Source organism: Nuphar pumila, chromosome 11, assembly GCF_984573655.1.
Source record: "Nuphar pumila chromosome 11, dmNupPumi1.hap1.1, whole genome shotgun sequence".
Classification (NCBI taxonomy): Eukaryota; Viridiplantae; Streptophyta; class Magnoliopsida; order Nymphaeales; family Nymphaeaceae; genus Nuphar; species Nuphar pumila.
Genome location: NC_143259.1, coordinates 116,545,251 through 116,571,899, shown reverse-complemented (window position 1 = coordinate 116,571,899; position 26,649 = coordinate 116,545,251). Strand labels below are relative to the sequence as shown.

Genomic DNA, 26,649 nt, shown 5'->3' with positions numbered 1-26,649 from the left:
ATGGGGTGGGGTGTAATGGAAGGTAGTTATCTGAGTTGGACTACCATAAAAAAGTTAAGAGGTTGATTGGGATGAGGATTTGAGAAAACCGTGAATCACGTCAGGTAATCCGTCAACTCCAAATCCCCACTATTTCAAATTTCAAGTCCCTACATAGATAAGAGGTATTTGGGACTCTAGAAATCACAGGGAATCCAGTGGCTCGCTGAAATTCCGATGGTTCACATTTGTTTACTCCATTTACCACAGTAAATCTCCCTTTTAAACACTTTTTATTGCACCATCTTCAATCAATCTCCTTTTAAACATTGTTTTACTGTCATTACCTTAGTAAATCTCCTTTATCTATATATATGTTGATGCTCCTTCATGCGGCTCATTGTTTCCTATTCCAACATTGTTTTCTCCAAGAAATCTGTGGATTAACGACGACCTCAATCCATCGCTAAACAGTTTAGCGACAGATTAGTATCAGCTTAGAGACGGATAACTTTCATCGTAAAATTATAGTCGCTAATTAGCGACTGAAACTATCTCTCATAAATTCTGTCACTAATTTGCGATGAATTAACAAATGTTATGATTCGTCGCAAGGCCATCATTAATATACAAAGATTTTGGTTTGACGACGAATTTTAATTCGTTGCTAATTTTATCGTTATTGTAGCAACGAATTAAAATCCGTCGCAAAAATATTAGCCGATTCACTTTTGCGATGGACTAATATTCGTCCCTAATTTGTCGCTAAATTGGACACCGATAGTAAATAGCGACGGATAATATCCGTCACAAATAATAATAAAAATTTAAAAATTGTTTAAAACATAAATATCGAGAACGTGATACAATTTATATTTCCTGTGTATAAAAAACAAAGTACACATAAAAAATACATATAAAAAGCAACTAAAACAATTTATCGATCCAATATAATCCTCACCAAGTTCTAATTATTTATAAGTGAACATTTATATTTTTGAAACAATAAGGTACAACAAATTCAACACATGAATCTAATCAATGTTATTTTCAATCCAAAAAAGGGGCACTGCTCTTTTTTTATGCTTTACTTTTTATTTTCATCATTTTTCAATGTTATTTCTTATCAAGATAAAAGAAAAATACTTCTTAAGGAGGGGCAACTTATAAAGCAGATTTGCAACAAAGGTATTCAACACCCAACTCTTTTCTTGGAGAGTTGGTTGCCTATATGAGTTTCATAAGCTCCTACATTTATACATTGATAATGATCTCATACCCTATAATTCATCTTTATATGCTCTTGGACTAAAATTCTTGGATTAAAATACCTTAGCCTCACTATGTCACTTCTTTATCTTCTCCCAAAACTTGGATGTCTTATATGGTAGACTTTCGGGTGCAAAAACATAGTTGGTGGAATGACCATTTTGAAGAGAGTTGGATCCATTTTGAGACAAGATCTTTGACCTTTAATGATCTTTCAACGTTATGCCTTGCATCATGATGAAGCTTTATCCTCTTCCTGTGACTGTTGGAGTCAAAGTGAACTGAACTGTTATGGTTGTTTGGGTCTTGCCGAATGAGGTCAAACCAATTCAAGGACAACTAGTGTGTGGAGACCATTGTGGATTCTGTGGAACGAGGTCGAGCCAGTGTCCAGAGGTAAACCAGGCTTTCAAGACCCTCTGGGTCTTATTGAATGAGGTCGAGCCAGTTTGAGATTTATATGCTTGGCTGCTAGAGGTTTCTTCTTGCCCAAGAGATTTTGACTTTGAATGACATTATGATGCCCTATCCTTGAGTTTTAGATAGGTTCATACCCCTTTGACATACCCTCACATGATTTGGACATGAAGGCATCGTTGGGAATGATCAGAGAAAACAAAGAAAGGAGTTTGACAAAGGCTTCTTTAGTCTTGTTAACAAGAATAACATACTCCTGCAACAAAGTGAGTAGCTTGGACCCCAAGTTAAGAAAATTCTTTTGAATTTTCTTGACTTTTTGGATTTTTGATTTTTTTTTTGGATTTTGCAAACTTTTTTATTTTTCTAGGATTTCTCATTTTTTTAAGACTTTTTTATAGAATCCAGGTTTTGAGGCTTACCTGGGGTCATGGGATAACGATCTATGTGGGATATCCTTGTCCCTTCATACCGTTGTGGTTCAGTTCTGACGTGTCGGAGCCATGCCATGAGCATGATTTGAGCATGATAGAGTTCAAATCATTGCTCGAATCTTGAGTCCCAAGGCTGAGTTCATTCAAAGAGAAAGCTAATCCTTTATCATCTGCTCTGACGACCCCCACAGAGCTGACAATAGTGACCACCTTCCTGAAATGTTCCTTCATGATTCGGGTGAGCACTTTTTTATCTTTATTTTCTTTGGGGTTCTTATAGTCGAGACCCTGAGTTCCCACCTTGGGTACTGCTGTGAGAGGCTCTCTTGTACCCTGATGATTCTTTCTCAGTACTTTAAAATGTTCATACCCCATATGCAAGGGTCATTTTCTACCTATTAATATATTTTAAAATTCATTGGTATTGGAGGTGATATTTGATATGGGAGTAATCTATCCTCCCTCCAAGCCTAAAGACCTTGGACCTCTTGAAACTGTCTCTATCTGACACCTGACTAGAGTTGGGCGATGCTATATTCATGATTGAACTTGATGATGATGTTGCCTCTTCTTTCATCCAAACGGTTGGCATATCGATATGCTTCTCCGGTCTGCACAACATAGGTAGGTTGCACTATCCTGATTGTCAGATCATTCGCATACACCACCACAATTTGATCCTGCTATGAAATCTTCACGCATTGGTGGAATATGGAGAGGACAATTTTAAGGTCATAAATCCATGACCTTCCTAACAAAAAGTTGTACGATGGTGGCATATCCACCACAAGAAAGAATGTTTTCTAAATAATGGGACCTATCACTGCATCTAGTATTATGGTCCCCATTATAGTGGTGGCATTAACATCATATTTGTTGATTTGGATCACATGTTTTTCCAATTTTGCTCTCAAAATATTTATTCCACCGCCCTCGTCCACCAAATAGTTGGTAACTGACATCCCATTGATTTGCAAGTTATGTACAAAGCCTTCGTGTGGGATGTCAATGGCTTAGTCAAATCATCATCTAAGAAGGTAATCAATATCTAAGTCATAACCTTAGAGACGAGGGCCACTAATCTTTCAGGCTGAGTGCTTGGAGGGATTTTGACATTCTTTAAGATCACTTATACTGCCTTCTGGTGCTCTTTGAAAATCTGGAGAAATTTGCCCTCTCTTCGGTGCCATCTGACCGAACCATGCCTGATTCTTTTCATTAATTAGGAGCAGATAGTCTCATGCTTAAATTGATCATCTTAGGAAGGACACCTCCATCATAAGCCCTTACTAGGGCAACTCTACCCTATCTATGAACCCACAAGAGGTGTAAGACTCTTGATGTTTGCCTCCACATATTCTCACAAAGAAAAATTGTTCACAAAGGCATCAAAAATCAAAACGAGCCTAAAAGGCATGAAAGCGAGCTATAATCCTCTTATGCTATCGCTGCTAGAAACTCAAATTTTTTTCTCTCTAATAAAAATAAAGTTGTTTATGAACTGGCCTGACCTCATTCGGCAAGACCCATAATGGTCTCTATATCCCAATTCTTTTTCTTTTCACACTGGCACCGACCTCGTTTGACGAGACTGCCAAATGGTCTAAAAAATCTAGTTGTCTCTGCATTGACACCTACCTCACTCAGCAAAACTACCAAATGGTCTTGTCAATCCAGTTGTTCTTAAACTAATCTGACCTCGGTCCATGAAACCCATAACGGTCTCGAGAGTCCAACTCCTCCCTTCAGATGCGAGCACCGACCTTGTTCGATAAGACCAAGCACAATCTTGAAAACCCAGTTTTCCACTAAAAACACTAGCCCAACCTCGTTTGGTAGAACCCGAACGGTTCCTAAAATCCCGTGATTTTCAAACTAACATCGACCTTGTCCTGCGAGACTAAGCACAATCCAAAAAATTCAGTTTTTTTTCAAAAACACTAGCTCGACCTCATTCAACGAGACACAAACGATCCTCAAAACCTAGTGATTTTTAAAACCTAGCATTGCACGTTTCGACAACCCAATTTTTCTCCAAAAACACTGGCACAACCTTGTTAAGTGAAACCCAAATAGTCCGCAAAACTAGTGGTATTCAAAAACTGTCCTAACCTCATTCGACGAGACCAAACGCAGTCTTGACAACCTAGTTTTTCGCTAAAAACACTAGCTTAACCTCGTTCGGTAGGACTCAAACAGTCTTCAAAACCTAGTAGTGTTTAAAAACTTGCCCGACCTCATTCGGGGAGACTAAGAACGATCTCGACAACCCAGTGTTTCAAATTTTAGGGGCGCCTATTTCTCTGTCATAAATCAAATCACATTCAATTAATGACAAAGAGGGGACAACTATAGACACCCATTTTTTTATGGATGACCAAAAAACCCAATAAGTCTCTTTGTCCTACCTTGAGACAACACATCTGAGATATTGACCAGACTCTAGGTCCTCTTGTTCAGACTCTTTGTCCCTTGAGACAAATTGTCTTGCCCTGGGATAAGGTGCTCTAGCCAGATTTAGGTATGGGATGACAGAGACTATGCCATCCCCATCTTCCTTTCTCAGATGGCCAAGCCCTCTGTTCGTACTGTCATATGCCACATGTTTACCCCTTTGACTTGGGTTGGGATTGGATGACATAGTTGTGTCATCCTACCCCTATGACAACACAACATTTTGTCATCCTACCCTTGAGATGGCACAACACTATGTCGTCATGACCCTCTTGTCTCCGTCATGTTCCTGTGTTGGATGACAGAGTTGTTCAACCATCCCTTTGATAGATGACACAGTTGTTCTGCTATTATTGTGCCATCATGTTCCCATTTGTCCCATCTAGTTGAGACAACAAACAATAATGTTGTCCATCTTTGAGGATGACACACCTAATGTCATCCAAGTTTAGAGATGGCAAAATGACTTTGTCGTCTAGTCGATGGGCAACAAAAGCCTTTTGTTGTACGATACATCGACTGTGAGAATAAACTATTTAGCTTATCCTTATCTCATCCCTAACTGTTTATCCTCTATTGCGCATCTATTAAAAATAGAAGATTATTTCAGATAGGTCTTATCCCCATTCGGGATAGACCTGAACTCATTCGAGTTGGATCTAGACCTGAAAGAATCTAATGATCCATATCTCATTCGAAACTCTATAAATAGGGGCCTACACTTAGAGCCTGGTCATCTGAAAATTTCATACCTAAGTGTTGGTCTAAAAAAGAAGCCTACCCAAGCCCTGCCTTTTCTCTGTTCCAACGTCATTGAAGAACACTCGTACCTACACAGAGGTGCTGTCGAAACAAAAGAAATTGAAAAACTAAACAAACCCTCAAGACCGAAAAAGTGGTTTTTAGATTATTCATTATTTTATTTCAATTTTTATTATTTTAAAGAACAAATACTAATACACTTTGATCTTCATTGCATATTCAAACGTCTCGATGGTGCAATTTGGGCTACAAAGATCAAACAACTTGAATGAATCCTACCTTCCCATCAGGCAAAGGATGATCGAAGCTCGTATACAACATCCCCACATAAAAAAAATTTCAGCGAATTCGGGTAAGTTATTTCTTTCCCAACTTCCAATTTTTTTTTATCAACAATAACAGACTAAGATTGCAAGCACATTATAACCAATCTTAGTGTGCACTATATCCAAAACCTTTAATCATTTCAAATCACGGGATAACCAATCTTGGGATGCAAAAACTAAATCACATCACATCATTTATGTATAGATCACATAATTCTGAACATTTTGAAATCATATCTAGCTTTCTGCTTGATTAAGATGTTCTTTGTTATAGTGAAGGTTTATCAACTTCTTGCTGATGTCAAACTGGAGTTTGGTGATTCCCAGATGGGTTATTCTGCACAAAAACAGTTGGTGTCATTTCTGTTGGTCCCTTTTTTAATTTATTTCTATCTATGCTATAGTTACCTGAAGCTTACCAATATGAATCTATATTCATAAATCCAACAAATTGCTTCCTATTTTTTCTTAGACAAAACCAGTACCATAATTGAAGCTTAAGTACCAATGATCCTTCTTTAACTTATGAATCTGATTTCATACTCCTACATCATAATCAAGCAACAAAGAAAGAAATCATGTTTTTATGAGAAAGGAAACTTATGAAGTGATAAATGAGACTTGATGGATACCTTCCAACAATGGGTTGCTAAAATGTTTTATGTGTTTCAACTTTTTTTTTGTGCTAGATGTTCTACAAATTTTCTCACAGGACATGCAAACTTTAATTGAAAAAGCTACCAAAATTTACACTTGTAATCCTTGGTTCTCTGTTCTTTTATTCTTAGGATCAGATAAGATTCCCTTGAGCATGCCCAACCATTGTCCTGCTGCAGCTTGCCCTATGAATGACATATATAGTGCCACGTTATGGTCCTCTCAACAAAATCTTGGTCGATTTTTATTCTTGTTTTGCATAGGAGATCAACTTGGAAGCAACTTTCATATTGATAGAACTTTCTATGTCGATCATTGAGATTCAAGATTGAGTACTAAAATTTGAGGCAGTTTTGCATAATAAGAATGAAAAACTGCATAACACATACTACTATTGTTTTATTGTTGTTACAGTTCTTAGAAAAACATTCATCTGATTTCAATGAAACCAAAATAATGAGATTTATTAGAAGCTTGCCCTTTGAAAAAATAATGACCTTGGGGTTTAGAAGGAAAGAATATCTCAATAAAGCCAAGAGTTTTTCCTCATAATTGGTGACATAGCCACAATGGGCTAATCTGACACATTGCATCAACTAATTAAGATTTTCAGTTGAAAATAAACCTAACGACAAACTAATGGGACAATAAGTGGAGCACATAGCATAGTTGTTGTATTGTGAAAGACGTGAAGGGAACAACCACATTAGAAAAAACAAAAATGAAATTATAGATTACATAAAACTAAAGTACTAGTTTGCTTTTGAACACCATACTTCCAAGACTTGGGTTGCAAACTATCAAGCTCATTTCATTCTAGTTCAAGTTTCTTTAAGCAGTTCCTGGTGCACAAATAACTCGGTGACAAACCAACAAAGAACATCCTGTGTTTTAAATTGGATTTCTTGAAATAGAAGAACATTTGCAGTATAAAAAATTGTCACAAAGTAGGAAATAAAAAATTAAACTGTATTCACCTCAGAGGCTAATCTTTGGAGCTAAAATAAAATTAGCGAAGGAACCAATAACTAGCAACAAAATCAAGTGAACACATTCCAATAACACAACAAAGAAAATGAAAATTTTGAAAGATAAAAAACAAATAAACACTCAAAAAACAAAGAAAACTTCAATAAACACATAACTAAACACTAAAAAAACAAAGAGAATTTCAAGAAAAAAAGAATAACCTATTGTTTTACCTCTCAGGTCAAAGGATGACAAAAGTAAGGAATAAGCTCCTTTCGAGCTAAAGACAAAGACTCTAGAGAACTTACCTAGGAGCAAGATGTGTACTTGAATGTGTTTTCATCAAATCCTATTCCTTCAAAATTCAAGCCTTAGTAAGGACCATTAGACCAAATATGAATGCCTTGAGACCAATCTCATGTTCCTATAACTAGTCGCTTAAAACTGAGGAAAAATTAGAGGAAAAAATTCTAATAAAGCCAAGTATCACTATCTTAGGCCAACCTAGGAGGAGAAAAGTCTAAAATGTAGAAATCTCAAGTATATGAATCAACTTGTTAGGAATGTTTTAATTTTTTAGAAGAAGAAAAAAATCCCTGACCTTATATGATCAATCAGTCATAGTTGTCACGGGCTACCAACTCTGCTATAAATGCATGAATCCCGCTACATATCATAAAAGATCATTGCATTCATCACAATATATCGAAGAGTCTAGCTATAGGGATCCTGAGTCTAAAGACTGTCAATGTCTTTGCTAATTATGCCTCAATATTGCATTTTCCTTTTCTCTGTCTCCTTGATTTTCTCTATTGTCTCTCTACCAGATTTTGGCAGAGTGGTGATTTGGTAAGACAATAAAGATGATGGTCACTTCAGGGCCTCTACTTGGTAGTTCCATCCTGACTGTGTGACCTGACTAACCCCATATTCTTGTCACTTTTTTTTTAGGGATAGTGCAAGGAGGTTGTCCTTCCTTGTGATGGTATCCCTGCGGTAGGATGCTGGGAGAGAAGCCCTGATGTGGTTGTTGTCTGGTGAGCCTAGATGAATCACGTTTATCTGACTAATTTTATGAGGATTTTCTTGGTCCTCTGATAAAATTTCTCTTTCTTGTACCATTCTCCTTCCTTGATAATAGATTTGGAGAACTAGGGGCATCATACAAGAATAATTACTGCATATGAAGGCTTGCCAAGCAAAAATTACTATATTGATGGATGACTCTTGTCACATACCATTCTCCTTCTGCTTCTTTGGGTTGGCCTTCTAGTAACCTACCTTCTATCTCAGATTATTGTTCTTTCGAAAGTCCTATTCTGAGATTCTCATAATGTTGAGTTGGCCTTTAGATGAGTCTAACTTCCTATATATATATTATTGTCTTTGTTGCGCTTTAGGAACTCATCATACACTCCTCTTTTGATGCCCACCTCAAAGGCGATAGCATTTTTAACGAGTTTAACATATGTTTTAACATGAGCCATATAGATCAGACTCTTCAGAGGTTGAGAGAAGTAGTTCATAACTATCATTAGAGCATGTGAGTCTGATATTGGTTCCTTTATCCTATTAGCCATGGACTACCATGTGTTTATGAACTCATGACTGATGGTTGAAAGAGCCTCTAAGTTAAAGTGAAAATAGTCCATGAACAAGTTCATGATTTGTTTGAATTCCCTGGCCTGTTGGAGGTTCAAGGTTGTGAACTATTCCAGAGCCTCTCCCTCTAGATTCTTGGGGGACTAGTTGATTAGCCTTCTATCGTTGTTTCGATATTTGGCTACACTGCCCATGAATATGACCATGTGAGTCCTTGGGTGCCCCTTCTCACTGAATTTTTAAAACTTTGGGGAGTGTCCTCATCGTTATCATCACACCCCTCGGGCAAGAAATCATTTATAGAGTACTTTTTTTATCCAGATCCATGTATTTCATTTTGTTACTAAGGTTTTGGACCATGACCTCTAAAGACTTCATTTTTTTGTTTGATTCTAAGGATGTAGTCTAGACTGAGTGAGCCAACTTAGGTTTGCGGATTCTCTTATCCAAGTTAGATGTCTGAGATTCATTATACTGGCTATAACCCCTTTCTAAATCTGACTCCTGGGCTCTCTTATCTCTCTTGTAGGCATGCATCGCATTCTAACTCTTGGGCTCTTTTGACTCTTCTATAGGCTTGTGTCTGCTTTTATTTTAGTTGCTTTTGAATCTCTCTCATTTTTTCTTCTATCCTCTCTATGTTCTATATGGCTTGTGTTAGCACATCCCTTTCTTTAGACTGAGCTTTGAAATGCGATGTCCTATGGGTTCGTCTCCTATTAGTCTCACCTATGCTAGAGTTGTCTTTCTTATAACCTGCATGAAGACTTTTACAAGACTGATGAGGGTGTCTTTCTTTGAACCAAGCTTCAAAATGTGAGGTCTTTAGAATTTATCTTTTGGTAGACTCATTCGTTCTAGAATTACCCATCTCATATTCTGCATGGATGACTTTACAAGATTGATGAGGGTACCGATGTAAGACCCGCAAATTTCTGAAAAAATTAAAGTGTTTTAAAAAGAATTTAATTAAAAAAATTTAATTTTGTAGAGTGAAAATCTACAGAGATTTGGATCTTGGTCCAATACCAAAAATATCTAAAATTCACTATTTATGGAAAACAGATCCAGTACTTGAATCGAGTTCATAGGTAAATCTGAGATTTGAATAAAGAATATAGAAAAAAATATTATATATAAGAGTCGAATTTTGGTAATTGGATTAAGATCTCGAAAGGATTCAAATTGCATCTAGAACCTAAGATCCAAAATCCAAATTGATTTCGGTATGTGTATGGATCAATGTACATAGGACTGGATCCAACATGGATCCAAACTTTAATGATATAGATTAAAATAGAAGTAGTACTAAATATAAAATTTAATATGGATCTTATAAAGTATGAAATAATTATATACATGAGATGGATTTTATAAAGCATTGAAATAATTACATAAGTATAGGAACATGTATACACACACACACACACACACACACACACACACACACACACACATATATATATATATATATATATTTACATGTTAATAAAAGAGAGAAGAAGAATAGACATTAAAGAGAGGAGGGCGTTCTCTCTAGCGAACCCCACTTGAACAAAAAAAAAAAGATAAGAAAAGTTAATAAAGCCAAAACTTTTTTTTTAAAGATGGCGGGTTGCTATTACAATAGCTAAAAGAGGTGGGTTGAACCACACCCCCATTCACGTGAATGGGGGGAAGTTACTAAACATGTGGAAGAAAAAAATATATAAAAGAAGACTTTTGGAGTTTCTTAAAACTCCCACCCACGGTCTGGTTTTAGAAAAAAAATATATGCAAAACGTGATTTGGCTTAAAATAATTATTTTCATTAAATCAGATTTATAACTCATGACTGAATGTTAAAAATGGATTTCTAGTAAAATCAGATTGGGTTTAATGTTTGTTCTAAATCAATGGCATTGTTCAAGGTATTTTATAAAAAAAATACATATATAACGACATAAGTGTTTTGTGAACTACATAGTGGCATGCGAGTTGAGATTTAGATTTTTGTGAAAAATGATTTATATGTATGACTTCAAGCTTTTTAATCTATGATTTTGAAAGTATGGATTTATGAAAAATGATATGGTAAATCAGTAAATTAAATTATATATGATATATTAATTAATTAAATTAGCTCAAAAAATAATTTTGATTTAAATTGAATTTTTGTATATGATGTAAGTTTTGATGAAGTTTAGCAACATTTGATTTGTCTATGTGATTTAAAGCTGCATATTTTCATTATGTGAAAGATTAAGGCTTATGTTAGTTTCTGGTATGTGAATTGCATTTTTGAACATAACCTGAATGGATGGTTAAAGACATATCATAAAGATGACTTGATAAGTATGAAATGAATAATATACCTTATAAAAGAGTGTGCTTATTCAAATAAGAAAAGTTATTTTTGTGTGATGTATATTGTGTGACAATCAAATGTATGGTTAGTGCATGATGTGAATTATTATAATGTTAAATGCATCATGATAAAAATGTGAGACACATGTGTTAATTGATGAATGCAAAGAAAGTATGTGTTAATGCTTTATTCTGAGACACTATGACTCACAAGACAGTTAGAAATGCCATATGTACTTAGAACCTGTGAAAAAATTTTTTAATGTTTGTGCCTCGAAGTGGTGGCCAATGACTTTGTGATAAGTTAAAAGAAAATCATGCGTACTTGTGCTCTATGGAGACCATTGAAAAGTTTGAAAGTATTGTTTCAGTACATATGTCATGAGAATTAACTAATTAAGAAAGTGAATGTTAGTTCTCATGTTGCTTACAATGAGAAAGTAAGTGGTACATTTAGCTTCGTGGGGAATTGTAAAGCATGGAGGGTTGCTTCCCCAACTACGAAGATAGGGAATAGCTACCACCGATGTCACGGGGTGGTAGTGAATGAGGCTTCAACTGAAGAAAAATACTGATATATCAGGTTGAGAGTGTTGGAATTTCTCTCTAAAAAAGTTTCATCATTTACCTAGGATCGAAAAAGATGTGCAAGGCCAAGATAATAAGACACAAATTGTTTGAATGTACCCCTTGGTAGTGTCTTCAATCCGGATTTTGTCTATCATCCCCATAAAGATTGTTAACAAGAGGAACAAAAGTGTATTGCGCATTCTGTCAAAGCATAACACACATCATTTAAGAAAGATCACCTAGATGAAAGAATTTTAAGTCACTCATGTCATAGATGGATACTCTATTGCTTTGGTAAGTCATGTATAACATCCTTGATCATGCATAAGTATTGAATTGAGTTTTCTAGTGGTTCTGTGATTTATTAATAACTTGATAGTTGTTTATGTTTGAAAAATGATGTTTTATGTATGCCTATTTTCATATGCATGTACTTTGTCATTGTATTCTTATTAGGGTATTGTTTTTACCCACTACACAATTACAGGAACTGAATGAATTTTCAGGGCGACGACGGGGAGCTGTGGCAGAACAAGGAAGCCAAACCATTTTCCTTTCCTGAAGACTGGATTTTGGAACTTCTATTATTTTGTTTTATGAACTTTAGTATCTGTCATTTGCCTATTAAACAATATTGTATGAGCTACAATGAAAGTTTGAATTGATATATTCCCTTTTTATAAAAATTCAATACTTGTGTGATTGACCAACCCATAACTCTTCCAAGGTTTTTTATCTAAAATGTTGAAAAATGTTTTTGCTGAAAAAAAAGTACTTAAATTTTTTGGGTTAAAAATCTTAGGGTGTTACAGTGCTGGACTCAAAGAACATTGGGGCCTTTTCCGATTATTCATAGACTCATCAAGATTGTTAGTATGAATCCTCTCTTATGGATCCTCATCAAATATGATGTTTTGCATCATATGGGGTGACATACCTTATGTAGGATTCTCTAAAGGTGGTTCCACTGTGATGTATTATATTTGTAATTTTTAGGTTTTGGATCGAGTATTCATGATAACTTAAACAATTGGTTCACACAGGCTCAAACAAATAGCGAGAGATTTTAAAAAACCAACATGTAACCTATTATTTCTCGAAAGATGTATCCACAGATCTGCAAGGTCTCTTCGAGTTCAAGGTTCTCTCTCGAATCCACACCGATATACCCAAGCTAAAAACTTAAAGGTACTAATGTGGATTATCCGGCTCCAATGGTACCACCATCGATATACTCAGGCTAACAATTTAAAGGCCGATGATCCAAACGATAAGACGAGAGATTTTTTGAAAAACTCAAATAAAAGAGGGGCTCTAACTTAAGAGAGGAAGGGATACAAAATAGAGAGCACACAATAAATCAAATAATATCTCAATCAAGACCCTAACTTGCTAGAGGTGATATTTTTCTATTTTCTAAGTGACATTAATTCTTTCCAGCAAGCATTTCTAAAATGTGAGAAAACCTAAGCCTAATATTTATGCATGCATCCAATACAAAAAAACTAATATTCATAATAAAGGCAACTAAAAACCCTAAAACAAAATAAAATCTACCAGAAAATCAAATCAAACATTCGTACAAAGGCAAGAACGATAAGATTTTTACAGTTTTACATTGGACGACAAAGATAGATGGATGAAAAAGCCATCAGATGACAAAAGACTATTAGATGACACTGCTACCATATGGCAAACCCCGAATTAGGGTTTTTTGCCAAACGATAGGGTTTGCAGAGGTTGCAGATGGCAAATCCCTGCAGACCGAGGTCTATAGACAACAAAAGTACCAGATGGCAAAGCATGGGATCCAACCAAACGACAAGCCCTGAATTAGGGTTTTTGCTAGACGGTAGGGTCTGCAGAGGTGGAAAATGGCAAAAACCCTGCAAACCAGGTTATGCAAAAGGCAATAATGCCAGATGGCAAAGTGGCTGGACGACAAAGTATCAGTCGGCAAAACCTAATATACGACAAAGTATGGATGACAAAAGGGATTTTTACCGTTCAAACTAGGAAAAAATGGAAATATAAGTATTTTTGGGTTAGTTAGGACCCAAATACTCTCGACAATGCACTTCTAACTATGACAAATCAAGAAATATATGACATCCTACCGTGATTGCCAAAAACTATTGATAAAAATTTTGGAAGTTAAGAAAGAAATAACTTACCCGAATTTGTTGAAATCCTTTTTAGAAATGTGAGGACGCTGTATACGAGCTTTGATCATCCTCCATCTGACAGGAAGGTAGGGTCTAGGCAAGTTCTCTGATCTCTGTAGCCTAAATTGCACCATCGAGACACTCGAATATGCAATAAAGATTAAAGTATATTAGTATTTATTCTTTAAAATAATAAAAATTAAAATGAAAGAATGAATGATCCGAAAATCACCTTTTTGGGTTTGAGAGTTCGTTCAACTTTTTTGGCTTTTTTTGTTTCGACAACACCTCTGCGTAGGTACGAAGGTTCTTCAATGGCATTGGGATAGAGTATAGGCAGGGCTTGGGTAGGTTTCTTCTCCGGGCCAACACTTAAATATGGGATTTCTATATGACCAGACTCTAGAGGTGGCCCCTATTTATAGCGTTTTGAATAAGATATGGATTGCTAGATTCTTCTTGGTCTAGATCCAACTTGAATGGGTTCAAGTATATCACAAATGGGGATAAGACTTATTTGGAACAGTCTCCCATCTCTGAAAGATGTGCAAAAAGGGATGTAACAATTAGAGATTAGATAGGGATAATCCAAATGGATTATCCACACATTCGGTGTATTGGACGACAAAAGGCTTTGTGCCATCCCTAAACTTGGGCGACACTAGGTGTGTCATCCCCAAAGATGGACGACATTACTGTAACGCCAACCTAGCTAGACAAGATAAATAGGAACAAGGCAACAGAATAACTCTAACATCCAACATAGGGACGACAAAATAGCTCTATCGTCCAGCACAAGAACAGGAGGGTCAGAATGACACACTATTGTGCCATCCCAAGGGTAGGACAACACAATGTTGTGCCATCCAAGGGCAGAACGACACAACATTGTGTTGTCCCAATGGCAGGACAACACAACTATGTCGTCCAAGCCCAACCTTGGATAGGATGGGTAGACAAGTGGCATAGGATAATATGTTAGGAAAGTTTTAAATTATTAATGGTTACTACCAAAAGTGTTTTGAAAAAGTTTAGTCCCATATCTAAGAGAGAAAAGTTTTTCAAGAGGTTTAAATAGAGAATTTGTAATCTATTCTTTACTTTGGTAAGCCTTGAGTATTTAGGTGGATTGCGGACGTTGCTGCGCATCGTGCAGCAACGAACGCGCCGTTCGCGCACACGCGCACGCGCGTGCGTGCGTGCGCAAGGGCGCTTGAGGCGCAATGTGGCGTTTTGATGGCGCACTTTGCACGCTCGCAGTGGTGCGAGGTGCATATGAGGCACAAATATCCATTTTGATTTTTCGGTTTTGAGACATCTGGCCGTTTGAAAGGTTTTAATAGCATTTATATTGAGTTTAAGGCGCTTTGTGACAGTTGGACGGTTTTGGAGGCTTTTGATTGACAGTCAAAGGTGGGTGACCATTCAGGTACCTTTCATCCTATTTTCAAACTGTCAGATTATGGCCTTTAATCTCATTTATCGCAAAACGTTTTGGCCTCTCTAAAAGGTTATAAATATCTTCTATTTTCGTCTTTTGGATATCAGAATTTCTGACTCTCCAGTTTTCTCCTTTCTTTCTTCTCGGTTTGGCTTGCAGAGTTCATGTGTGGTAGAGGTCATCTGTTCTTGCGAAGCAGTGACTCTCTTGAGGTTCAAGCCTAGTTGTATCCTGGGAACTCAGTCGTAACAAAACCCTTTTTCGCATCTTCGGAATTTTCGGAGTGGGGCGATTGAAGTTCTAAAGATAGCGATCTTAAGAACGTGCCTCTAGGCTTGAATTCTCTTTTCTGAAATCCTGTTTTCACTAGGTTGGTTTAACAATTTTGGAACTTCACTTATGGCCTCTGGTTCGACATCCAACTCCATCAATCTGCTTAACCGTGACCTTGAAAAACTCGATCGATTTGATGGGTCAAACTTCAAGCGGTGGCAATCAAAGGTATCTTTCTTGCTGTCCGAACTGCATATCGACTATGTCCTCAAAAAGTCTTGTCCCACTGTCGTTGCTGGAGAAGTTGAGACAGAAGAACAGAAGAAAGAGCGAGAGAAGTGGCATAGTGACAACTACAGATGCAAAGGGCATATCCTGAACACTTTAGTCGATTCACTCTTTGACCTGTATTCACCATTGGAGTCGGCTAGAGAGTTGTGGAATGCTCTCGAGATCAAGTACAATGCAGAAGATGCTGGTAACAAAAGGTTTATAGTAGATCAGTATGCTAATTTTTCTATTGTTGATGATAAGCCTATACTTGCTCAAATTCATGAGATGCAAATACTGGCCTATAAGATCAAAGGAGAAGGTATGTATCTTGATGATGACTTCCAAGTTGCTGTCATCATTGGAAAGCTGCCGGATTCCTGGAAAGAATATAGGAATCACCTAAAACATAAAAATGAGAAAATCACTTTAGATGGCCTTCTTAAGGACATCCGAATTGAGGAAGAGACTCGTCTTCATGACAAAAAAAATTCGAGTCCTAAAGAAGGTTATCCTAAAGTGAATTTTGTTAGTAACAAGGGTGGCAAAATCATGAAAACCCAGAAAATCAAAAAGAATTTTGTGAAAGGGAAAAAGCCAACTGATAAAAAGAAAATTAGTTGCTATGTTTGTGGCAAGTTTGGCCATTTTGCTAGAGAATGCAGAGAACGGAAGAGGACTGGTCCTAAGCCAAATGAGTCAGAGGAGAGGCTAGTTGCTGTAATCTCTGAAACCTTTATGGTGGCTGCAAATAAGGACTGGTACCTGGATACTGGAAGCACTGTTCATGTGGCAAACGACAGAAACTTGTTCAAGTCGTATGAAGTAGTGGGGGAGGGATGCAATCTCTTTATGGAAAACTCTTCCTCAACTAAAGTGCTGGGAAAAGGGAGTGTGGAAATTAAGTTCACCTCCGGGAAAGTCCTAACACTTGAGAATGTCCACTATGCTCCAGAAGTTCAGAAAAATTTAATCTTTGCAGATCTCCTGTCACAAAATGGTTTTAAGATTGTTATTGAGTCTGGGATTGTAACTGTGACCAAAGGGAAAATCTTTGTAGGAAAAGGGTTTGCCACTGGTGGTATGTTCAAGATGAGCATAAATGAAGATACTACTTCTGTTTATATGGTTGACTCTTATTTTCTTTGGCATTCAAGATTAGGACATATAAATTCTCGTTGCATTCATAATATGAATAACTTTGGTCTTCTTCCTTGTCATGTGAAAATAGAACATAAACATAAGTGTGAGACATGCATTTAAACTAAGCTAACTAGACTCCCGTTTCCTAGTGTAGAAAAGAATTATAAATTGCTTGAATTAGTGCATTCTGATGTGTGTACGATGGATAATGTTTTGAGTCGTGGTGGCAATAGGTACTTTATTACCTTTATAGATGATTACTCAAAATTTTGTTATGTTTATTTATTGAAACATAAATCTGAAGCATTTTCCAAATTTCTTCTTTATCTAGCTGAAGTACAAAATAGGTTTAAAACAAAGATTGTACATTTAAGAACAGATAGAGGAGGTGAATACTTAGGTGGAGAATTTGATAAATTCTGTGAAGATAATGGTATTATCCATCAAACGTCAGCTCCTAGAACTCCTGAACAGAATGAAGTAGCAGAAAGGAAAAACAAAACACTTGTAGAAATGATGAACGCTATGCTTCTTAATACGGGTTTGCATTCCAACTTATGGGGAGAAGCTATACTTTCTGCTTGTTATATTCTTAATCGAGTTCCTTATTCCAAATCTGATAAATCACCTTATGAATTGTGTTTTGGTAAGAAACCTAATCTTAGTTATTTTCGTGTTTGGGGTTGTTTAGCATATGTTAAAATTCCAGAAAAGAAAATGAAGAAGGTTGGACTTAAAGCATTTAAATGTGCATTTGTTGGGTATGCTGAACATAGTAAAGCATATAGATTTTTGGACATTGTTAATGATGTTATTGTAGAATCTAGAGATGCATCTTTCATAGAACATAAAAATGCATTTGATTCTCTTCTTGATGGCAGCCGGATTATAGTAGATGAACTTCCTGTAAATGACATGATTGAATATTCTAATGAATGTGTTGATGAACCAGAAACTGAAGTTAGACTCAGTAAACGCATTAGAAAACCAACTAATTTTGGTTCTGACTTTTATACATTTCTAATTGAGAATGATCCTGTGTCTTTTCAAGAGGCTATGTCTTCTCAAGATGCTGCCTTTTGGAGAGAAGCTATTAATGATGAAATAGAATCAATTATGTCTAATAATGTTTGGAAATTAGTGGATTTACCTGTTGGTTGCAAAACTATTGGCTGCAAATGGATTTTCAAAAAGAAATTAAAAGCTGATGGTACAATCGATAAATTTAAAGCACGTTTGGTTGCAAAAGGCTTTAAACAAAAAGAAGGTATTGATTATTTTGATACTTTTGCTCCTGTAACCAGAATATCTACTATTAAAATTCTGATTGCCATGGCTGTCATATATAAGCTTCAAATCCATCAAATGGACGTGAAAACAACCTTTTTGAATGGAGAATTAGATGAAGAGATATATATGGAGCAACCTGAAGGTTTTGTAGTGCTAGGGCAAGAGCGCAAAGTTTGCAAACTTGAGAAATCCTTATATGGATTAAAGCAAGCCCCTAAGCAATGGCATGAAAAATTTGATAGTTCTCTGGTGCATAATGGTTTTAAAATTCATGATGCGGACAAATGTGTCTACAGTAAAGTAGATAGTGGCTCAATTATTATTATTTGTTTATATGTTGATGATATGCTTATTTTGGGTAACAATAGTGAATGCATAAATCAAACAAAAAGATTTTTATCTTCCTTGTTTTGTATGAAAGACTTGGGTGTTGCAGATGTTATTTTAGGAATCAAAATAATAAGAAATAAAAATGGCATTATATTATGTCAATCACACTATATTGAGAAAATTCTTACAAAGTATGGATATCTTAATAGTTCACCAGCATGCACCCCATATGATCCAAATATGAAATTGACTCCTAATGATAGTGCTAGTGTTCAACAATTAAAATATGCCAGTGTTGTAGGTAGCCTTATGTATGCAATGAACTGCACAAGGTCTGACATTGCCTATGCAATGAGTAAAGTGTGTAGATACACTAATAATCCTGGTCATCAACACTGGAATGCAGTGAACAGGATTCTTAGATATCTAAAGCATACTTTAGACTATGGAATTCACTATACCGAGTTTCCTGCTGTTATTGAAGGGTATAGTGATGCAAGTTGGAATACTGACTTTGAAGATTACGAGTGGTTGGGTTTTTACCCTTGGAGGAGGAGCAATTGCATGGGGGTATAAGAAACAGACCTGTATAACTCATTCTACAATGGAATCTGAGTTTATTGCTTTGGCATCTGCTTGTAGAGAAGCTGAATGACTTAAGAATATGCTAGTGGATATTCCACTAGGTGAGAAGCCTATACCTGCTATTTCAATGTTTTGTGATAGCCAATAAGCTATATGTAAAGCAGGTAATATGAAATACAATGGGAAGTCTAGACATATTAGTCTAAGACACAGTTTTATAAGACAAATGATTGATGATAATATTATTTCATTGAAATATGTGAAGTCATGTCAAAATTTGGCAGACCCATTTACGAAAGGCCTTTCGAGAGATGTCATCAATAAAACATCGAGGGGAATGGGAATTAAGCCAATTAAGTCATCACCTAAGGATACCCAACCTAGAGCGTTGGAGATCCCACATGCATAGGTTCAATGGGAAACGAATTGGTGAATGACAGATATTGAGCATATTTATGTAAGCCCATTACTGATGTGTGCTCATGAGCTGTAACTAATATGAGGGTTGAGCTAATAGATCTTAATGAGTTTGTAGTCCTTAAGGCTAAGGTGTGTGTTACAGTACAACTAGACAAACTCACCTATATGAGTTTAGAAATGTGAGCCGTTTCTTATGAGAATTGGCAATTCTCTAGAGCACTCATGAATCCAGGAAAGCACAAGGCTCTAAATGTGCCAACATGAAATCCACACAATCAAACTTTTGGAAACCGATGTATAATTGAAAACTCCGTTAACAATATAAGGAGCTAAGTTCAAGGTAAGTCCACTTAGCACCTTGGTTAATTTAGGTTTTCTTTCAAATAGTGGGGGTTCAAGTCATGCAGACACTCTCACTAATGCATAAGTTTCTATGCAAGCCAAATATATTTTAAAACTAGTGGGGGATTGTTAGGAAAGTTTTAAATTATTAATGGTTACTACCAAAAGTGTTTTGAAAAAGTTTAGTCCCATATCTAAGAGAGAAAAGTTTTTCAAGAGGTTTAAATAGAGAGTTTGTAATCTATTCTTTACTTTGGTAAGCCTTGAGTATTTAGGTGGATTGCGGACGTTGCTGCGCATCGTGCAGCAACGGACGCGCCATTCGCACACACGCGCACGCGCGCGCGTGCGTGCGCAAAGGCGCTTGAGGTGCAATGTGGCGTTTTGATGGCGCACTTTGCACTTCGCACGCTCGCAGCGGTGCGAGGTGCATATGAGGCGCAAATATCCATTTTGATTTTTCGGTTTTGAGACATCTGGCCGTTTGAAAGGTTTTAATAGCATTTATATTGAGTTTAAGGCGCTTTGTGACTGTTGGACGGTTTTGGAGGCTTTTGATTGACAGTCAAAGGTGGGTGACCGTTCAGGTACCTTTCATCCTATTTTCAAACTGTCAGATTATGGCCTTTAATCTCATTTATCGCAAAACGTTTTGGCCTCTCTAAAAGGTTATAAATATCTTCTATTTTCGTCTTTTGGATATCAGAATTTCTGACTCTCCAGTTTTCTCCTTTCTTTCTTCTCGGTTTGGCTTGCAGAGTTCATGTGTGGTAGAGGTCATCTGTTCTTGCGAAGCAGTGACTCTCTTGAGGTTCAAGCCTAGTTGTATCCTGGAAACTCAGTCGTAACAAAACCCTTTTTCGCATCTTCGGAATTTCCGGAGTGGGGCGATTGAAGTTCTAAAGATAGCAATCTTAAGAACGTGCCTCTAGGCTTGAATTCTCTTTTCTGAAATCTTGTTTTCACTAGGTTGGTTTAACATAATACTGATAGAGGGCTTGGCCGTCCAAGGCAGAAAGACGAGGACAACATAGTCTGTGTCATCCCATACCTGGATTTGGCTAGAATGTCCTGTCATAGGGCAAGACAGTATGTGCGAGGGGACAAATGGTCTGAATAGGAGGACCTAAGGTCTGGTCAATATCTTAGGCGTGCCGTCTCAAGGTAGGACAAAGGGACTTACTGGGGTTTCTGAACATCCATGAAAAATTGGGTGTCTACGGTTATATTTCAATTTGGTACATAGTTTTGCATGTTTACCAAACTAATACTTATCAAGGCATGGATGTTGATAATGGTGAGACATGGATGTGTAGAGATATGCAAAAAGGTCATACTAGTTCTTGTAATTTTACTATGCAAAAAAATGTGACAAAAGAATTATGTGCCTCAAATCTTGAGAATGAGTTGTTTTATGAAGCTATAAAGTTTCTTGCTTAGAATAAGCATCTGACAAATGTATTTTTATCTTTGCTTGCATATATATATATATATATATATATATATATATATATATATATATATATATGAAGCATGGATAGATACTTGGAGATATGAGACTAAATGCGGACTAAATTAGATATTTTTAATGAGACTTTTGAATAAACTGATTATACTTCATTGTAATGAACTTTTATTTTTAATGTTCATACTTTTTAGACTTATTTTAGAATACTTGAGATTGTAGTGGGTTTAATTAATTTTTATGTTTAATTTAAATATTACTTGTTTATTAAAAAATTAAATGTCAATGATGTAATTAAATATTATATAACTTTTCTCTATATTATTTTCTACTTAAATACCATGCTACAGATTTCCAAACATGGTGAATAACCCTAAGCAGTTGAAAGCTAGAATCCTTGAAGGAGTTATTTATGCTTCCAAACAAAAGAGGAGTCCACAACTCCTCCCAAATCCATTTTCTTTCCTTGGCTTTTTGCAACTTCCTCCAACACTGGCTCCCAAACAGAGTCTTAAGGGTTTGGTACTAATGCCGACATAAATACTGGCGCTAGCCTTATTAGGGAGTGCACCCAAGGAGGTGTCACAGATGCTAACCTCACTGGCGAAGATTCCACCGACAACCCTTCGACCAAACGGTGCTCAATAGGGCTTATGCCGACAGAAATGCTAGGAGCACCAACAGAAAGGTGGTAGGAATGCCGGAAAGGTCGATTGAACGACCAACTTCACACAGGTCCACCAGGTGTTCCTGTTCCTGTTGTGCATAGTCAGGCTATTGTGATCAAACGATCAACTTCACACAGGTCTACCAGAAAATTGACCAGAAATCTAGGCAACTGCATGGTTGATCTTCAATCTCTGTGTGTCAGGGATGCCGACAGTACTTGGTGCGTCACCAAGGGTCACCGAACGATGTCTGAAAACTCAGGTGTGTATCTGTTGTGCATGGCTCGGGTGAAATTCGGCGTCATGCAAAGTTTTTCCTATTGATGATCTGAGACCACCGATGGAAAGGTCTTGATGGGTAGGTTGCAGAAAAAATTTGGATCGTCTGGATTTCGCTAGAGTTAGTCAGAATTGTCGCTAAAAGTTCCAAAAACGTCACTAGTGGCTGAAATTGCAGATCTGCAGCAGATCCTCGATTCAATTGCAGCGTGACTCCCAAATCGTCGGGAAGTCATTGCAGAACGATCAGATCTCAAAATCTAAATCAGATCTGAGCTAATTAGGCCGGAATTCACAAGAGATCGGCTAGAAGACTCGCTGACAGGGTGTTGAGCCTCCACGGTTGAGTAGTCATCTATTTCGATTAACTGGAGCTCCGATCCACCGTAATGTAGTTCTAATTCGTGCTCAGATGATGGATCAAGCTTGTGACTACTGACTAGTCGGATCGTGTTTGATCGTCGGAAATGAGTAATTGATAGTCGAAAAATGGAGATCAAAGCCTGAACACCCAATCGGCTAAATTTGCTAGATCGCCAGCCACTCAATCGATCAATCGAGCAATTGTACTCGATATTGATCAAATCTACAACTTCTGATCACGATTTGCAGCTAGAGACTTTCTAGATCGCCGTTTGAGCTTGCTGTAGATGCGTAAAATGAAGGAGAACAACCAGCTAAAGGAGATTAGGTTCTACTTTTGAATGTAGAGTTGGACCTACTCAAATGAGATCTCAATTGAGTTAATTCTCTACTCAGATTTGCAGAGGTGCTGAAATGCATAGACAAGGAAAGTAAAAGAAAAGAGAGAACATTCACCATTCAACATTACCAAAATACATCCTGAGAGAGGAACATAAGAGTAAGACAGCAACAATATAGATGGTAACTGTGCACAGTTCAGAGTACAAGCAGATCCAACCCCGTCTCTATTATGTAATTTAAGAGTCAGACATAACCTGTTGGCGAAGTGATCCAAAATCGAATTTGATGCCCCTGAAAAAGATGTCATTTCATCACCCACCATGCTGAAAACAACCATACCCGCCACAATAATCTTCATTTTTTTTTTGTGTCGTAAAAGAAAAGAGAGGAGAACAAAGAAGAGGAGAGAGGGAGAAGTTCCAATTCTAATTCAGCATATTCCAAAGTTGGCACCAAGTGTGGTATTTAAGAGCCACAACTTGGATCCAATACAATTGGATCTATGATCTATGATGCTCAGTCCCATGAACCCCTTACATCCCCAATTGTTGATAAATACAGAAAAATAACAGAAATTGTAAAAATTGTCCAAATATGAGAGCTTGAAAACCTCACCGAGCTCACATTCTGCGTGGGCTGAGATCAATGTAAGTTGAGGCCTATTAGTCGGGTTTCAAAAATGGGGTCACATTGACTTCACTGAGCTTGTAAGTTGTTGGTTTGTAGGCCTATGAGTGTTTGCCTCCCTGTCCAGTATGTCCTGGACACTTTTTTTTTTAAACAGTTCCTGTCCCAACTCCCAACCTTTCCAGAGGGGGTGAGTTCGCTGCATCTCGCAGATGCGAGGAACACCGCAGACTCACATCCTCTGTTTGACAGGGACGGTGTCCCTTGCGTCCGTGAGTGCAGTCAAACGCTGTTAACAATGGTCACCCGGACACATTTAAAAGGACACAGGACACACTATTTTTATACAGTTTGCCGTAGTACGCAAGAAGACACGACACGGTAGTACATTGCAGGATCCTTGTGACAAGGGGTACCATTAAACCCTTAAACTCTGACCTCTCTCTCTCTCTCTCTCTCTCTCTCTCTCTCTCTGCGTTAAACCTCCGGGCGGGAGAGAAGAACGAACGCCACGATGTCGTCGTCGTTCTCTCGCCTCCTTCGAACCCCTCTCCGTCTCCTCCCTCGCTCATTCTGCACCACCACCACCACCGCCGCCACCACCACCACCACCACCACCACCGCCGCCACCACCGCCGCCACCACCACCTCCGTCAACGCCCGCCTGAAGAGAGCCGTGAACGACATCTTCAGAGAGCGCAACTACGAGCGCCTCGTGGAGAAGTTCAAGGAGTGCTCCAAGGAGTATCGATTCCGCTGCAAGCACAACGTCTACGAAAGCACCGTCCTCCGCCTCGCCGCCGCGAAGCGCTTCTCCTGCATCGAGGAGATCCTCGAGGAGCAGAAGAAGCACACCCGCCTCGCCACCGAGGGCTTCTACATCCGCCTCATCACCCTCTACGGCCGCGCCGGCATGCTCGAGCACGCCCTCCGGACATTCGACGAGCTCCCCGCCCTCGGCTGCCCCCGCACCGTGAAGTCCATGAACGCCGCGCTCACCGCCTGCACTCATTCGAGGGATTTCGACAAGATCAGGGCGCTCTTCGGCGAATTGCCGAAGAAATTGGGGGTTAAGCCGGACGTTTACTCGTACAACATCCTCGCCCGGGCGTTCTGCGAGGTGGGTAACCTCGATCTCGCGTTCTCCTTGCTCGGAGAGATGAAGAACAATGGGGTTAGTCCCAATTGGGTCACTTTCGACACTCTGCTGAACTGGTTCTATCGCGGGGATCGACGGTCAGAGGTGGAGAAGGTCTGGGCGGAGATGGGGAGTTGCGGGGTGGAGCCGGATACGAAGAGTTTCAATGCGAAGATGCGCGGATTGGTCGCGGGCGGGAAGACGTCGGAGGCTGTAAAGGTGATCGATGAATTGGAGTCTAGAGGGTTGAAACCGGATGTGGTTAGCTTCAACGTGTTGATCAAGGGGTACTGTGATGAGGGTAACGCGGAAGAAGCTAAGAAACTGCTCTGTGAAATGGAGAAGCGTGAATTGATCGCGAATCGGTCGATATACGAAGCGGTCATTCCTGTTCTTTGCAAGGGAGATGATATAAACATGGCTCGTGAATTGTGTGAGGAAGCTTTGAAGAGGAACTGCTTCATCGATGTGGAGGTTTTGCAGGTCGTTATCAACAGGCTGGTTGGAATTTCGCAAGAAGAGAAAGCCAAGAAACTTTTCGAGCTCGGGTCGGAAAAGACTTACTACGGTTCGAGTTTGAAGATGCCAGGTTGATTAAGCTCGTGCCAATTTGCTATGCAACGACTCGGTGCTGTAAACCCATGTAAAAGCTCTAGTTTTTCTTCTGCTTCATTCAGAAGTTTGGTGTTTTTGCTTGATACATATGCTGATCCGCCATTGGCGTTTTTGCTTGATGCATATCAGGGTTAGTTTTTTTCATTTTCAATGTTGTAGTGGTGATTGTTTGTAAGCACTCTTTTCATAGAAAAGATCAATGAAAAAAATCTTTAGATTTATTATACAGTGGCTCTGCATATCGTGCTTCTCAGTATTCTTGGTTTGGAATTTTGAATCGACTTCTAGTGTTTGAAAAATCTTGCCTCTGAAGTTCCAACTTAGCTGGAACCGTTTATCTTTTTCTCTTGCTCTGTTTACTCAAGGCATGTCAGATTAGCAAATTCAATATCCGATGCTCGCTTCTGTTTTATACTGTGCTTGTTTATAGTTATAGACTCGTGAAAAATGTACCATCATTCACATGCATTTCTTCCAATCAATTCACGTTGGGGATAACTCTGGATCAATGTTGTGAAAAGAGTTGAGGCCTAGTGTAGTGCTCCACCAAAAATTAAAGCTAGGGTAAGCCTCAATTTTTAAAAAAAAACTTTAAAAAACCCTTTAAAAATATCTACAAATACAAATAAATAAAAGAAATATTTTATTGATGAAGCAACAACCAATAAGAAATAGAAAATCTCAAATAAATACCGAAAAATATGAGATTAACACTATGTCACATAGGTGCGGGTGCGGATGCGGCGATGCGGCACTTTAAAAAAAATTGAGTGCGGGGGTGTGGGGAGGATATATATATATATATATATATATATATATATATATATATATATATATATATATATATATAATTTTTAACAGTTTTAAGTTAACACTATGTGTATTTGTGTGCATTTATGTATTTATATATATAATATAGATAAAAATAGACCTCAGTGTGGTTGACTTCACCTAACATAAAGGAATTTGTGTCCAAGTGTCGCACACGCCTAGGTGCGGGTGTGACGTGGGTGCAGTGCCCTGTTAGAAGAGTCCATGTGACATAGGATTAACATGTAAAAATAACATTAATGCAACAACTTGATCTATGTAGGTATCTAAGAAATAA

General features: G+C 37.8%; 1 protein-coding gene across 1 annotated transcript; it reads left to right on the top strand.

Moving 5' to 3' along the window:
* Positions 1-25,636, top strand: LOC149823017 (pentatricopeptide repeat-containing protein At1g11630, mitochondrial-like). The gene is made up of 3 exons (XM_089980420.1): positions 1-22; positions 5,916-5,991; positions 24,482-25,636. Exons 1-3 carry the CDS (start codon positions 1-3, stop codon positions 25,518-25,520), a joined length of 1,137 nt encoding a protein of 378 aa, XP_089836546.1. The 3' UTR covers positions 25,521-25,636.
* Positions 25,637-26,649: the final 1,013 nt, after the last annotated feature.

What these genes read in the sequence shown, in the direction of transcription:
- LOC149823017 (XM_089980420.1), top strand. Translation starts at nt 1, where the DNA reads ATGGGGTGGGGTGTAATGGAAG. An exon ending in GGGGTGGGGTGTAATGGAAG is followed by an intron (nt 23 to 5,915) that starts GTAGTTATCTGA and finishes TCTTTGTTATAG; the next exon opens with TGAAGGTTTATCAACTTCTT. An exon ending in GGTTATTCTGCACAAAAACA is followed by an intron (nt 5,992 to 24,481) that starts GTTGGTGTCATT and finishes CGACATCTTCAG; the next exon opens with AGAGCGCAACTACGAGCGCC.